At 37.1% G+C, this 17,111-nt stretch overlaps 1 protein-coding gene across 1 annotated transcript in view; it reads left to right on the forward strand.

Moving 5' to 3' along the window:
• Positions 1-17,111, forward strand: part of IL1RAPL1 (interleukin 1 receptor accessory protein like 1) — a 1,385,688-nt gene that overhangs the window by 803,264 nt on the left and 565,313 nt on the right. The window contains exon 4 of the mRNA XM_050776674.1: positions 16,596-16,782. Coding sequence (XP_050632631.1) covers positions 16,596-16,782 — 187 coding nt within the window. The remainder of the gene's footprint in view (positions 1-16,595; positions 16,783-17,111) is intronic.

Below are 17,111 nucleotides of genomic sequence, written 5' to 3' on the forward strand. Positions count from 1 at the left end.
TCAGCCTCAGTGCCTGCATCACATTTCCATCCACTCTTGGCATTTTTCTCTTCAAAGATATATTCAAATTATGTTGCTTTACTTAACATTTTGGTCCCTCTTGGTGGGAACAGTGCTTTCTAGCTGTGTCTGGTAAGCCATCTTGTCCCACTTCCTCACTGTATTTTTTTATCTGTTAACCATCCTTAGGCTATCCCTCTCCCTTCCCTACCCTTCCCTGCCTCTGGTCACCACTATTCTACTCTTTACTTCTATGAGATGTATTTTTTAGCTTCCAAATGTGAGTGAGACAAATATAAGGGATATTTGTCTTTCTGTGCCTGACCTATTTCACTTAATGTACTCCAGGCTCATTCATGTTACCATGAATGACAGAATTTTGTTCTAAAAGACCATTCTTTTTTTTTTTTTTCCTACTAGATTACTGAAGATCAGAACATTTCATAGCTTATCATGTTAGCTAATAGTGTGGGGAAACAGATACCCTGAAATACTGTTGAGGGTTTATTTTATGTTATTTTGTTTGTTTTTGAGATGCAGTTTTGCTCTTGTTGCCCAGGCTGGAGTGCAATGACATGATCTCGGCTCACCACAACCTCCGCCTCCCGGGTTCAAGTGATTCTTCTGCCTCAGCCTCCCGAGTAACTGGGATTACTGGCATGCGTCGCCATGCACTACTAATTTTGTATTTTTAGTAGAGATGGGGTGTCTCCATGTTGGTAAGGCTGGTCTCGAACTCCTGACCTCAGGTAATCCACCCACCTCAGCCTCCCAAAGTGCTGGGATTACAGGTGTTAGCCACTGCACCTAGCCATTGTTGAGTGCTTTTATTAGTCCAATTCCTATGGATAACAAAGAAACTAGGAATAGGATTTGCCTTCAGGTTTTTTAGGGTGGCTGGGGTGTGTAAATGGGAATTTCTCACCACTGGCCTATAGTCTCATTAAAAAATCTACTACTTTTTAAACCTTTTAAAAATAATTTGTACACCACCTGCACCCAGTGTTACTCATCAGTGGGGCAGCACTACTACAGTCCGAGTATCACTTGGTAACATGAGAGCACTCAAGAGGAAATGGATAGCAAGGACAAAATCCTAGGGAAATTCTAGCATTTATAAAGAAAGAAGAGAATGAATAGAGGCACAGAACAATCAGGAATAGGCTTACTAATAAAATTTCAAGAAGAATGGGAGTAAATAGTATTAAATGCCATAGAGTGCTCAAGCCAGATAACTGTTGAGCCAGTGAAACTATTGAAACCATGTAATTGTTGAAAATTAGGTTTTTGATAGCCTTAGTAACAACATTTTCTGAGAAATAGTGGAGAAAAATCAGAACATAGTAGAAACACAGATAAGTCTGTGTTGAGAAAGTAAAGAGGGTTGCTTAGACTACCCTGAAGAGTTGTTATTAATTTTTAGAAAGAAGTAAGTTACAGGTTGAAATAGAGGACACACACATGCATACAAAAAAATTAATAGCTTTATGTAAAATCTCTCAAAAATGCAATAATAGACCAGGTAAATACAGCATAAATAATGATGTCATCAATAATGTAATTTTGAAATTTTTGGAAATGACATAAGCTTCCATGGAGATTTTTATGTGATAAATGAAAAAGTAACATACCCAAAGCCACTATTCAAATTAATGAGTTGGCTGGGTGAGGTAGCACATCCCTATAACCCTAGCACTTGGGGAGGCCGAAGTGGGAGGATTGCTGGATCCCTGGAATTAGAGACCAGCCTGAGCAACAGAGGGAGACCTCATCTCTACAAAAAATAAAATTTAAAAAAATTTAGCTGGACATGCTGGCATGCACCTGTAGTCCCAGCTACTCGGGACACTGAGGCAGGAGGATCTCTTGAGCCCAGGAGTTCAATAACAGTCTGGGTGACCTGGAGAGACACTGCCTCTACAGAAAATAAAAAAACTTATCCAGATGTGGTGGCACATTCCTGCAGTCCCAACTACTCAGGAGACTGACACAGGAGGTTCGCTTGAACCCAGAAGGTCGAGGCTATAGTGACCATGATTGTGCCACTGCACTCCGGCCTGGGTGACAGAGCAAGACTGGTACAAAATATATATATATTTACTCACCTTATGTGCTTTGTACATTATAGACATAATAAATGGTAGATAGTGACATCAGTAACTACAAAGTGAAATTATACAGCAATACTTCATATAATTTTGATTCCAAATAAATCCATATTAGTGAAAGAAAGCCAGAAGCATTGTAATAGGTTTTGTAAATTATCCACCAAGGTAGTCAGTTACAGTTGTATTTAATAGGCTAGTGAACATAAGGGTTTTGAGAGTGGGCATGATTACAATGCTGTTGCATAAATTGGAGCTTTAGGAAAGCACCAAAGGAAATGATGTCTAGTTAATCATTGAGATATTCTTCATATGCATGTGATGAATAATTTCGGAAAACTTGACATTTAGATAAGACTGAATATAATTGGGTAAAACGGCAATAATACATACATGTTCTCTATTTTCTTGCTATTATCATAATGTACTTTTAAGGAAGAGGCAGATATTTTAACTGAAAATCATGGACACAGTAAAGCCATTTCAGTTTTTTGTTACAGTTGTTTCCTATGAGAAGAACATGAGAAATAATCTTATAGTATTGACAGAAAAGGAGTTTTGACAGCTGACTGTTGCAAAACCTCCAGTGTCATTATTCCACCTCCCCTACGGCTAGGGAATCAGTGTTTTTCATATGACCTATACTTCTAAAAATAGTGAATTTCAAAATCTCTGTTCCATGTATACAGTTGTTGACATCCACAGATATTTAGCTATCTAGTCCTAGAATCCCCTTGGTGTTTCATCCGTCTGAAACTCAGAAAAGAGAGCAGAGCTAATAACAGATAAGCCCTCATTGCTGCTTTATTCATTCATTCATTCATTCATTCATTCATTCATTCATTCATGTATTTATGTATTTATCTCTGTACTCCTGCATCTAGGAATGCCTTCCACTTGATGCCTCTGTCAACTGCAGCTCTTTCAGGCAATACTATGAGACAAGATTAACTGGATTTCAAACGTATGAGACTTCTCTCACAGAAAGGGTGTTCTATTCATACTGAATCTTTCTATAAAAATGAAAAAGTTGGATCTGGAGAACAGAAAAAGGAAGAGAGCTGCATTCACAGTAGGATAAGGAGATTAAATAGGAAGAGTTATGTGATTTATCCCTTTTATGAGGTGCTGCTGGAAAGCAGATTAAGCTTCAAAAAGTGGTGACCTTGATATAAATTTCATATTTAGTCAGTGCTGATATATTTTGAATAATGAAGGGTATGTGCAACAACATTGAGCCTGAGAAGATACAAGAAATGTAGTGAAGTTGACCATAATCTGAGTCCCAGTCCATTACTGCAAATAACAGTAACAGGAATAATACCTATTGTGTAGCAGTTTGTCCATTACAAAATACATTCACACCAGGATGCTATTTACTTCTCACAATAACTCTATGAGATTAAGTATCCTTAGAGTTCTATGATCTGGTGCTGAAGTTCAAGGAAGATGTTACTTGTTCCTAGTCACACAACTTGCAAATAAATTCCTCTCCCTGTGAAAATATTCTCTTCTTATATTCACTGTCACATGTGGATAAAGATTGGACCCACTTGTGTTTTACTTCTAACACTTTTAATCATACCTCTAACATAACTCTATAGTATTACATTCTGACAACTGAAATGTAAAGTTTTTTATTTCTGTATTGTCTCTGTTGGCGTGAATCCTTAATATAATGTCATATTCTGAGCATGTTTATGTTTACAAAAAAAATAGAAGTAATTAGGCCATTTTCTTTTTCCAAAAATGACCAGTTATTGCCGAGTAAAGTTATTAGGTTGCTGGTATTCAAACCATTCGTTATTTTAATGAATAATAGGTAATTCAGATAAATGGCTTTCCATTCTAGCAAGAAATATCGGAAAATTGCATGAACTTGAAGTGATATTATAATTGTATATAAAGGAATGGAAAGGAAACCAACTGTGAAATGTGTCTAAATCATATAGAATAAAAAAGTTACCTCCCCCAAAAACCCAACTCTGCTTTTAAATTCTATTAATTCACAGTTTAATTCCGCTTTTTCCTTTTTTCCTGTTTTTGGTTTTAGATACATAAATAAGAGGCTTTAATCATAGAAAGGAAGCTGGAAAAGTACCTTAACTTATTACATTTACTATGTTTGAACAGTGTTATTTGTAATATTTGCAAATGTACACCTATATAATTTATCTTTTTCTTTTACCTCATGGGAGACCTCTAGGAATTTAGATAAAATGTGGATTAAACACTTAGACTATTTGTTCCCTAAGCTACTGTATTGGCCAGGACCTAGTCAGTTAAAGCAAATTCATTCCAGATAGTTCAGTAGAAGAAATGTAACGTGGGAAACAGGATATCAGTATGCTAGAAGAGCTGAAATGACCCAGACGTTAGTGACATTAGGAAACTACTACCACCCCTATATATGAAGGGACAAAGAGAAGAAGGAAGTGGTGTTACCAGAACCCAGAAACTGAAAGGATAGATCCCCTCTTGTAAAAATTCATCACCAGCGCCATTTGTGAGGAGAAACTGGGAAATTGAGAAACTATGTATGGGATAAAGTGTTAAGGCAGATACGACCCCCTCATGCAAGACTCTTACAATGTTATGGAGGAGAAAATATATACCAATATAAAGAAAGAAGGCAAAGAAAAGACCAGTTAGTGATAACTGAGAGGATAACTATAAATATAAAACTGAGTGCATAAAAAAATATGAGATGTATTCTTCTTGTGGATTATTTTTGCATTAATTTAATTGTTAAATGTTGCATTGAAATATTATCTAACTATTGAGTTTATGGAACTCCCTCATTCAACTCCCGCTAGTTCCATTGGAGTAAGCCCGTGATGTTTCAAAGGACATTCAGCTATTTTGCTTGAGCAATTGGATGGATGATGTAGTATATGTCACAAATAAATGAATTAACTTTTTAAGATTTCAAAAAGGCATAGCAAATAGATATTTGAATATATAAATCTAGAGTTCAGAGCTGGAGATACAAATAAAGGAGACACAACATAGAAATGGAATTTAGATTGAGAGGGTTAAATGAGATTACATAGAGGGCAATGAAATGAGATAATGCATTAAATCTTTTTGAAATGATGGCTTAAATGAAATATAATTCATATATCGTATATTTCACCCACTTAAAGTATACCATTCTAATTTTTTTAAGTTGTAGTAAAATACCACGCAATTGATCATTTGAATCATTTTTAATTATAAAACTAGTGGCATTGATTACATTCAGAATGTTGTGCAACCATTACCACTATCTATTTCCAAAATTTTCCATCATCTAAAATAGAAATTCTTTACCCATGGGTGCGGTGGCTCACGCCTGTAATCCCAGCACTTTGGGAGGCCGAGGCGGGTGAATCACCTTAGGTCAGGAGTTCGACACCAGCCTTACCAACATGGAGAAACCCCATCTCTACTAAAAATACAAAATTAGGTGGGCGTGGTGGCGGGCATATGTAATCCCAGCTACTCGGAAGGCTGAGGCAGGAGAATCAGGGGAATCGTTTGAACCTGGGAGGTGGAGGTTGCGGCGAGCCAAGATCGTGCCATTTGCACTCCAGCCTGGGTGACAGAGCGAGACTCCGTCTCAAAAAAAAAAAGAAAAAAAGAAAAAGAAATTCTTTACCCATGAAACACTAACTTCCCATTCCTTCCTCCCACCAGCTCCTGGTAATCTCTACTCTACTTTCTGTTTCTATGAATTTACTTATCCTAGGAACCTCAGATAAGTTTAATCATACAATATTTATCCTTTTGTGACTGACTGATTTCACTTAGCCTAATGTTCTCAGGTTTCATCCATGTTGTATCATGTATGAGAAAGTCATTGCTTTTTAAGGCTGAATAACATTCCTATTATGTATATATATATACACACCACACTTTTTAATCTTTTCATTTGTTGATGGACATTTGAATATTTTCTACCTTTTGGCTATTGCGAGTAATGCTGCTACGAGTATTGGTGTACAAATTTTTTTTTCAGTTATTTTGTGTGTATACCTAGGAGAGGTATTGTTGGATATTCTATATTTAACATTTTGAGGAACTGCAAAACTGTTTTCTACAGTGGCTGCACGAGTTTACATTCTACCAGTAATACACAAGGGTTCTAATTTCTCTACTCCTTGCCAATACTTGTTGTCCATCCCCCAACACACTTTTTAAAAAAAAATTTTTTTTGATTATTATTTTTTGAGACAGAATCTCACTCTGTTGCCCAGGCTGGAGTGCAGTGGCACGATATTGGCTCACTGCAACTTCAGCCTCCCAGGTTCAAGTAATTCTTTGCCTCAGCCTCCTGAGTAGCTGGGATTACAGGCGCCCACCACCAGGCCTGGTTAATTTTTGTGTGTTTAGTAGAGACGGGGTTTCACCATCTTGGCCAGGCTGATCTTGAACTCCTGACCTCGTGATCCACCTGCCTTGGCCTCCCAAAGTGCTGGGATTATAGGTGTGAGCCACCGTGCCTGGCCTACACTTTTTATTTTCGGATAATACCCATCCCAGTGTGTGTGAGCTGGTATTGAAAGGTAAAGCTTTCTATACAATGTTTCCTCCTTCCCAAATTTGCCTCTCAGTAGGATATAAACTCCATAAAATCAAGTACCCTGTTTATTCACTGCTTTATCCCCGGCCAGTCCAGGATATAGCCATTGCTCATTGAATGTGTTGTGCTGACTGAGTGAAATTTTTTTTTTTTTTCTTTTTTGAGACAAGATCTCACTCTGTCACCCAGGCTGGAGTGCAGTGGTGTGATCTTGGCTCACTGCAACCTCTGCCTCCAAGGCTCAGGTGATCCTCCCACCTCAGCCTCCCAAGTGTCTGGGACTACAGGCACACACTACCACGTCTGGCTAATTTTTCTATTTTTTGGTAGAGGTGGAGTTTCGCCATGTTGCCCAGGCTGGTCTTGAACTCCTTGAACATGAGCCTCCCAAAGTGCTGGGATTAGAGGCGTGAACCACACTGCCCAGCCGTGAATGAATTTTAAATGCTCAGTCAGTAAGAACTGTATTCAATTCTTTAATAAATGATATCATATATTTATTCTTTTCTTATATTGCAAGGCCATTGCTGGGCTTAGTGCTTTCTTTTTGTTTTATTTTGTTCTTATGAAACAACATCCTTTTTGAACTGGAAGTTTAAGGGATGACATGCTGCATATACATAGAATGAAATTATCTCAAACCATGACAGGGGAAGAGGAGGTGTAAAGGGGATGAAGGAGTTAAAAAATATGAAATTAGGAAGTGGTGAAGAAAGTCAAGTAAAATCTCATGTGGTGTCTTCAAATTAGAGCATCAAGCAGGTGCTATGAACATGTAATTTGAGGGAAGTGCTTGTGATTCTCTTCTTCAGGGAGCACTCTGGCTTGCGTTTCCTTTTCTCTAGACCTTTTATAGATGACGAATATCTTGTTTGTCCAGATGCAGATAGTCTGTTCTGTTCTGTCTGTGTCTTCAGAATATGGACCCATTTCTAAATGTGCTGAGTTCAAAGATGTCACTTTTTATATGAAACTCTGATCATGAGTCTTGGTAAATATTATGAACACCTTAGAAAAAGCTGCCTTTGTAAAGCTTGGAGAACAAAAAGTGATGTGCAACTTACCCAAATGTGACTCACACATTTATCTTCCCTATCCCTTGTCTTTCACATCAAGAATGTCAACTATGGTTAGAAGAAGGCCTGTTGTGTGTTGGATGAAATAAGGAGAGCATCAGGTGATTGTGTGTAGCTATTCAGTGCAGAGCATCTTTACAACTCTATTTTAATTATTTGTGGGCATGGAAGACACGTCTGTTTGCTGTATATGCTATCAAGTAATACGTGTTATTTATGGCTGGGCGCAGTGGCTCACGTCTGTACTCCCAGCACTTCGGGAGGCCAAGGTGAGTAGATCTTTTGAGGTCAGGAGTTTGAGACAAGCCTAGCCAACATGGTGCAACCCTGCCTCTACTAAAAATACAAAAATTAGCCAGGCTTGGTGGCAGGCGCCTGTAGTCCCAGCTATTCGGGAGGCTGAGGCACGATAATCGCTTGAACGTAGGAGGTGGAGGTTGCAGTGAGCCGAAATCATGCCACTGCACTCCAGCCTGGGCGAAACAGCAAGACTGTGTCTGGAAAGAAAAAAAAGAAAAAGAAAGAAAAAGAAGTATGTGTTATTTCAAAACTCAAGAAAATGAAAGGTATCAAAAAACTAGTATGGTTGGGTTTAGGTGGGAATTGTTTAGAAAGGTTAAGCCAAAAAAAAAAGCAGTCAGAACTTTGTAGCTATTAGATAATAGTTCATTCATTTATTTATTTAATATATTATATATTGAGAGTACCTCCTAAATGCCTGATCCTGTACCAGGCACTTAAGGAGATCATTAGACCTTTGAAGTCTTTAGCCTCAACAGGTCATCACTGAACAAATTCCTTTATTGAATTCCTATCCATGTGTCAACAGAAACTGAAATGTTCAGAAAAGGAGAAAGAGTTTAAGAGATTAACAAAGGAAATATTCCTGGTCCCTCAAAAAGTTAAACCATATGACCCAGCAATTCAAATTGTAGATATATACCCAAAAGAATTAAAAGCAGGGACTTAAATATTTGTACATGCATGTTCATAGCAGCATTATTCACAGTAGCTAAAATGTGAAAACAAACCCAAATGTCCAATAAGCTTATGATTGGATACATGGAAAGTGGTATATCACACAATGGGCTAATGTTCAGCCAAAAGGAAGGAATGAAGTACTGATGCATACTACAGCGTGGATGAACCCTGAAAACATTATGCTAAGTAAAAGAAGCCAGACACAAAAGGCTACATTTATATGATGACATTTATATGAAATATCCAGAATAAGCAGATCCATAGAGACAGAAAGCAGATGGGTGGTTTCCAGTTATTGTAGGGAGAGAAGAGAGAAGAGTAATTGCTAATGGATACTAGGTTTTCTAGTTTTAGAACTAGATAGAGGTGAGCGTTTCAAAACATTATCAATGTATTAAATGCCATTTAATTATAAACTTCAAAATAGTAAATGGTTCATTTTATGTTGCATGAATTTTACCTTAGTTAAAAAATAATGTGCCTCTAAGAATTCAAACAGCATACAGCTTACTTCCATATTTTACATATTATGAGAAGCATACATATTAATAGTGGATGTAGCAAAATGAGGAAAAATACTGTAATTAAAAATTGTGATTGTGGGCCGGGCACAGTGGCTTACGCCTGTAATCGCAGCATTTTGGGAGGCCGAGGCAGGTGGATCACGAAGTCAGGAGATGGAGACCATCCAGGCTAACACGGTGAAACCCCGTCTGTACTAAAAATACAAAAAATACAAAAAAAAAAAAAAAAAAAAAAAAAAAAAAAAAAAAAAAAAATAGCCGGGCATGTTGGTGGGTGCCTGTAGTCCTAGCTACTCAGGAGGCTGAGGGAGGAGAATGGTGTGAACCCGGGAGGCAGAGGTTGCAGTGAGCCGAGATCGCGCACTGCACTCAGCCTGGGCGACAGTTCAAACAAGACTCCATCTCAAAAAAAAAAAAAAAAAAAAAAAAAAAAAAAATTGTGACTGTTAGGAAGAAAATAAAAATGTTAAAACGGGGGCAGGCGCAGTGGCTCACGCCTGTAATCCCAGCACTTTGGGAGGTCGAGGTGGGCGGATCACGAAGTCAGGAGATCAAGACCAGCCTGGCTAACACAGTGGAAGCCCGTCTCTACTAAAAATACAAAAAATTAGCTGGGCGTGGTGGCAGACGCCTGTAGTCCCAGCTACTCAGGAGACTGAGGCAGGAGAATCTCCTGAACCGGGGAGGTGGAGGTAGCAGTGAGCCAAGCTTGCACCACTGCACTCCAGCCTGGGCTACAGAGCAAGACTCCGTCTCAAAAACAAAAAGGTTAAAACGCATAAAGATCGAAGAAATCAGCCATAGGCCCTGAAGAAATTATATGTAATGTGTGTAATCTTGAACCCATGACCTGGGCCTCAGTTTCCCTCACTGACATGGTTTTTACTTCTTCTCCCTCTTATATTTTCCCTTACTCTTGGAATCTACAGAGGTGAAGTCTGAAAATGTTCATTCCCAAGAATTACTCGGACAGAAATACTGGACTAGAATTTTATATGCCTAGGCCTTCTCAACTCTAATATTCCAGGAATAATAGGTTAGAAAAATAAAAATAGGAAAATTGTATTGATCACTTTTTACCAAAAAAGAGAAGACAATTATCTTGAATTTACAGTTAGCGAAACACTGTAGGTGGAGTTCAATTTACCAGTTCAAGAAAATGTTTAAAAAAGAATTTCAAATGAGAAGGCAGTAAACTGGCGTTTTTAGGTTTTAAGCATCTGCTTGATGGTCTCATTCCAATCTTTTCACCAAGGGCTGATTTCAACCAGGGTTAAATCAATAGGTCCTCCAGAGCTCTTCTGAAAAGAAAAACTAATCCCAACAAATCTCTCTTTTAGTGTCAGTAGCTACAAACACAGTGTGTTTAAGAAAGATAAGATATGAGAGAGGATCACATGCATAGCTTCAGGCATTATCATAAAGACTGAGAGAACAATAAAAAAGGGAAAAAAATTGAATGCTTTAAGATTAGAGATAAACTATCAAAGTATATTTAAGGTTTAAAAAGCTCTAAGATGCCCCTTCCACAATCTAACCTTGACACTTTTTCATTCCTAACACTTTCTGTTTACAACTAATGATTAGACACGATGGTCAAATTTCTGGTTGAGAAGCTGCCTTCCACACGGTTCACTTCTGCTCAGGTCTGTAGTAACTGAACCTTCAGATCTGCTGCCACTCTGTGCGGCTTCTCAGTGCCAAAGGCTTATGACACTTGAAAAATATTATGTGCCTTCATTCTTACAAAAAGGAAATATCATGACTTGAAAAATGACCAATGAATGTTAGAGTAGACCATATAAAACGCAGAGGCATAGAACAAGTTAATCCTTTAAAAACGTTAATCAAATCCCTGGCTTTCTTACACACTACTTCATGAAGTAGGAAAAGATTGCCAAACATTATAAAAATGTTATTTCCCTCAGGGACTTGAGAATTAGCAGAATGAACAGGTCATGTGTTTAGTGATCCTGTTAGAGGATACATTTTACAGTCATGCCACTGGTAATTCTGCTAGAGCAAGAGAGGGATACCAAACACTACACATTACCGTGCATAGGGCGTGTGATTACAGAATAATTAAAACTGTGCTATACTAAGGTTATCACATAACACGGTTTTTAATATCCTTTATCAGTGAATCAGTTATATACAAAATTTCCCTTTCCACACATATTTTCCTTTTTTACTTTCTTCCTGCACTACCCAAATTTCTGCACTTTGATCTATAGTTATGCAATGTAGTCATCCTTTTAAAAATGAATTTTAAAATCTCTGATAGCGGCCAGGCACAGTGGCTCACGCCTGTAATCCCAGCACTTTGGGAGGCTGAGGCAGGTAGATCAGCTGAGATCAGGAGTTTGAGACTAGCTGACCAACATGGTGAAACCCTGTCTCTACAAAAAATACAAAAATTATCCTGGAGTGGTAGCATGTGCCTGTAATCCCAGCTACTCTGGAGGCTGAGGCTGGAGAATCGCTTGAATCCAGTAGGCGGAGGTTTCAGTGAGCTGAGATCGCACTATTGCACTCCAGCCTGGGCAACAAGAGCGAAATTCCATCTCCAAAAAACAAAAAAAAAAATCTCATAGCTCCCATGCATATCAATACTGAATTGTCTTCTATTTCAAAGTACAACAGTACTGAGAAATCTGTGGAGGAGTTCACGGTGCTCTACTGACTTCTGGAATCTGAATGGAAGTAATTATTTTGAATTTATTTTTGTGTCTTATATTGATTTCTTAATTGTGTTCAAAAGTATTTGGGTATTCCCAATATTTTCACTGAATCAGATTTTTTTTTTTTCTTCTTTGTAAGGCGGGACTCAAAGCCAGTGCCTCAGAAGTAAATATATATAGTATATATACACACAAATACATACATATAGCTTTTATATAGTAGAAAAATATGAAGAAACAATAATATTTCAGGTCACCTGCTCCCTTATATCACTTATCAGGTTTTGGGGACTTTAAGGACCTAAATTTTCAAAAAAATCAAGTTAGATCATGGATTTTTTTGAAAACTTGTGTCATTAAAGTCCTGAAGAAAATTTGAAAATGTAAGCCCTTAATGTCCAGAAGACATTTATTTTAGAGTGTAAAATAAAGTAAAACGAAGGGTTAAGGGTAGGTAACTTTCTTTTATCTTAAACAATGGTATGTATATATCTATATATCTATGATCATCCATAGGTATATAGAGTCTATGTATGCTAACCCAGCACCAATTACCTCCCTTAGCATATAGAAGAGACCAGTGAATTAGAAGTTAGGAGATGTGAGTTCTAACCCTATTTCTACCACTAATTAGATAATAGAATTAGAGAAATTCATTGACTTCTTTCAGCCTTGGATCCCTTTGCTGTAATGTTAAGACATTGAAATAAGTAACTTTATGTTAGTTGTTTCTACAATATGTTGTGTGTGTACCTGGTGGGGACCTCAGCGTCACCCTTGCCAGAGACAACTGGATCTTTATTTAAAAGTCTATACTAATATTCTTTCTTCACTAGAAAGGATAGTGGGGTATTGACTCTTGACTGTAAATAACTCTGTTTTCTCTGCCTGCATGCATGTCCTGTCTCTCTAGTCATTTTATAAACATTGAAACCAGCAATCATGACTTAAGTTTTTGCCTAGACTACAACCCATCTGTTATAAACAGTAAAAGCTGAGTAAATATGTGCTAATGGTTTTACCATAAGTCCTTTAGGAGCATTCTCTTTACCCCATTTACCCCATTCCACGTTATTTCCCTGACAGCAGAGAACCATAGCAGTCATGTCGCAAGTTTGATGATGGCGGAATGCACTCTTTGCTTTGAGAGTGTGTAAATTCCCCTCAGGGGTATCATATGTTTATTAATGTGTCACAAGTTGCTTGTTTCCTGTTAGCTCGTCTCAGTAAATGGGACTGTAGCATTCGTTGGATACTAGTTTATTTTTAGCTTTTTAAATCACCTACTGATGAACAGAAACAGTAAACAAGTATTAAACATCGAAAGTAATTTGAAAATAGTGCCATCCTGGAGAGTCTGGAGTTCCAGACATTACCAGACATTTGTAAATCAGCACTCATCTCACAGAGCTGAAGAATAAAAGTTAGGAAAATAAGAATACCTAAGTGATGTTCATCTGGAGCCATTTTCTGAAGATTAGGGGACATTTGTATTTAAAGAAGAAAAAGAGGTGATGGCTGTGGTGGGGAGTCCATATTTACTTCAACTTTAGTCATTCTTATTCAACCCACTCATATATTTCAAATGAAAAGTATAAGGACTTATCTGGACTTTTAAGCTTCACACTAATTAGACACCAAAGAACTGAAGGCCTCATCATGGCAGTATGTTCTAATTTGTTAAACAAACACTGTGTGACTGTACTGCAAAATGGAAATATAAAGAAACTGGGAATGAGGGAGGCGGTGCTGATAATAAGATCTAACACTTACTGAGTGTTCACTGGAAGACAGGCAATGTTCTAAGTTCTTTATGGGTTTTATTGTATTCATTTTCCACAGCAGCCTATGGCATCATTGGTATTACTTTCACCTTATCCTAATAAGGAAATGGAAGCCAAATGAGCCAAGTAACTTTCCCTAGTTTTCAAAAATAATGAGTGATAGAGCTTGAATGAGTGATTGAGATTGAACCCATGAGGTTGGGCTTTGGAGTCTTGCTCTACAGTTGACCCTGCCTCTCTCTCCCTCTCTCTCTGTATATGAATGTCTGGTATTCCACACAAAGAGATACAGTACAACAGACAAACAAAAGTAATCAATAGTTTGAGGAGAAAGGAAATCTAAGACTCTTGTGTCTAAACGATTTATGTGGAAGTTTCAAAATTATAATGCACAGATTTACTTCTTTAAAAGGCTTTTCTGGTTTTTTTGTTTTTTTAAATTTTGTTTTGTTTTTTTAAAAATTCTGTGTTCTACAAATCTGTATTATTCTAAAACCTAAGTATCTTCTTAAGGCACATTTGAATGTGCCCTAAAACAGTTAATAGGTTAATTTAGATAATTTTTTTTTTCTGAAAAAATGATCTTATAATGAGCCTGGAAAGAGCATGCGCCAGTCAGTACTGGAGTAAAATTAATAAATAATGCATGAGCAGTATTGCTGGCAAACCCAAAGAGGGTATCTTTTTCATTTGGATGTGAAGCTCAAGCTAAAATTTAACACACTCTTTTCTCTCAAATCTGTTTCTTTTTCAGTGTTTTTTATGCTGAAAGATTGATTCTACCTTTCATATACTCAACTGAGAAAAATTCTTGATCATCTTGGATGCCTCTCTCTTTCCTTTGCTTCCTCACTGTTATATTGATTCAGTGTCTTAAATATATTTTGAACGTGATCCCTCTTTTGTGTCCCAATGTGTGTTGTTTTCATTGGGGCTGCCATTTGTTTCTGAATGAATGCAGTTGCTTTCTAATTTGTCTCATTGCATTTATTCTTCCTTACAGTCAAACCCATTTTTCTCATTATAATCAGAAAATCCTTTCCAAGATCCAAAGTTCATCATTCCTCAACATAAAGTTTAAACTCTTTTAAGTGGCTTATGTGACTTTCAGTCTTGCTTCTGTGCATCTATCCAGTCTCAAGTCCTTTATACTCCAGTCACTCCACATTATTTGCAATTACTTAGACACAGCAAGTTGTTTTATCCTTCCAGGCTTTGTGCAAACCGTTACCTCAGATAACCCTTCTTAAAATTGCAAAAGTCTTATTCAGTCTCTAAGATAGTTCAAATATCATCATTTATGGAGCTTTCTTGTTTCTTTCTTTGATACCACTGTGGTAGTTCATAGCTCTTTATAGAAATTATCATGTTGAATTTCAGCTGTTTATTTGCTTGTCTCTTTCCCTGGATTGTGAGGGCCTCAGGACAGGGAATATGCCTTCTTCTAGCAAAATTCCTGAAACACGCATGCTCAGGACTTTTTTCAAACTTCTGACTAACTTTGTTTAATGGCTAATTATTTCACCTATTAAGTATCTTACATCTACTTGTAGGCTAGGTATTATAGGAAGCTAGAGATGTCTACATTCAATAAAGAACCATCCAATTTTGTGGAAATATTCTTTGTTACCAGATATTAAGCCTAATAGCCTACCCATCTTCTGGACATTCTCACTGTGTCATATTAGCATTAAACAAAAGCAAGAATCTAAATAAGGGAGCTGCTTAAATGTCAAAGTGTTAGCTGAATAAGGAGGAGGACTTAGGAGATGTTGGTCATGATGCGAAGAGGAACTAGTATCACTGAGCACCTATGACAGGCCAAGCAGATTTCTATCCAGTATCCTTTTTAATGCTCAGACAGGTGCTGTCTCTCTACCCCACCTGAGACTCAAAGGAGTTAAATAAATTGCCCAGTGTTGTAGAGATGGTAAGCAGTGAGACTCAAATACAGGAATTTGATGGCCAAGTACATGAATAAGCAGTTGGGCACTTATTTACCAAATGGGAAGTTCTAAAGCAAACTTTGAATTCAATATTTTATTCCTCTCTTTCTTCTCATTAGTCAACACCATGCTTGATACATTATCAGTGTTCATTGAATGTCCTGAGACTTAAAAAATAAGTAGAAGTAGTGCAATTTACTGAAAAAACTTCATTTGGTCCCAACCCTTACAAAAGGTTTATAGCCTCACTTATTCCAAGATATAAACTTGATTTATGTACCAGGAAGAAAAAAAGAGATGCTTATTTAATGACTGGATTCTGTAGAATCTGTCTTTCAGGATGAGGTTGTTCTTATGTAACACAGTAGAATCCTTTGCTCTGACAACCTGGACTCCAGGTCCCAACCCAAATAGATACGGGTCGATAAAGATAGTAACTTTGCAATACTTTTATCCAAGAATGTGTTCTGCCCAGACTCAGTAACTACTCTTCTTAGCAAGACAACCAATATTGTAAGAGCATGCCCCATTATTCCTGTACCTCGCTGTGATTAATAGGCCAGTTATAGTTTTCTACTTCTATTGAATTTGTTAATTTTAGCATAAGCCCAGGCTTGACTTTATTCTTGACCTAAATCTTCCTTTATTTTTTTTCTAGGTACAAAATATCTATTAAACATTTTAAAACTGAACCTGAATGTAAAACAAAACATTTTCTCTGGCAAATAAAAACAAATATACATTTAACCTTCACAAGACCAAGTATTGTTTAGTTGGGTAGCAAGAGAGAACCCTGTGGATTAAGTCAAGATACCATAAAATTAGTTAAACAATGAAGTTTTTGCTTCTCTTTTAAGTGAATTGAATACAGTGCCTTGGCAACACTTGCTTTTTGTTCACTCCAGGTCACCATATTTATTCTCCTTTGTTACAGAAACTCCACTTACTGTATGAAAGTATCCATCTCGCTAACAGTGGGTGAAAATGACACTGGACTCTGCTATAATTCCAAGATGAAGTATTTTGAAAAAGCTGAACTTAGCAAAAGCAAGGAAATTTCGTGCCGTGACATAGAGGATTTTCTACTGCCAACCAGAGAACCTGAAATCCTTTGGTACAAGGTATGGACTGCGGGTGGTTCTATTTCCTATTAACAAATTAATTGTGCCTTATATTCTGGAGCAAATTGGATAGAAAACTTACATGGGCATGATACAGTTTAGCTTTGCCTTCCTAGAATAATACAGCAAGTTATACTGGTCATTAAATGTTTTTTAACCAATGGCTTTAGTAAATTCTAGTTAATATTTGTATTGATAATCCACTGTAATAAGCTGTTCTGTTTATGTTTATATTTTATTTACATGGACAATATTTTCAAGTCTATTATGGTCTGGGTTGATAATTTCAGGAACTAAATTACCTTGAACCTTCTTTTCAGGATTCTTCA

Source organism: Macaca thibetana, chromosome X (genome assembly GCF_024542745.1).
Source record: "Macaca thibetana thibetana isolate TM-01 chromosome X, ASM2454274v1, whole genome shotgun sequence".
Classification (NCBI taxonomy): domain Eukaryota; kingdom Metazoa; phylum Chordata; class Mammalia; order Primates; family Cercopithecidae; genus Macaca; species Macaca thibetana.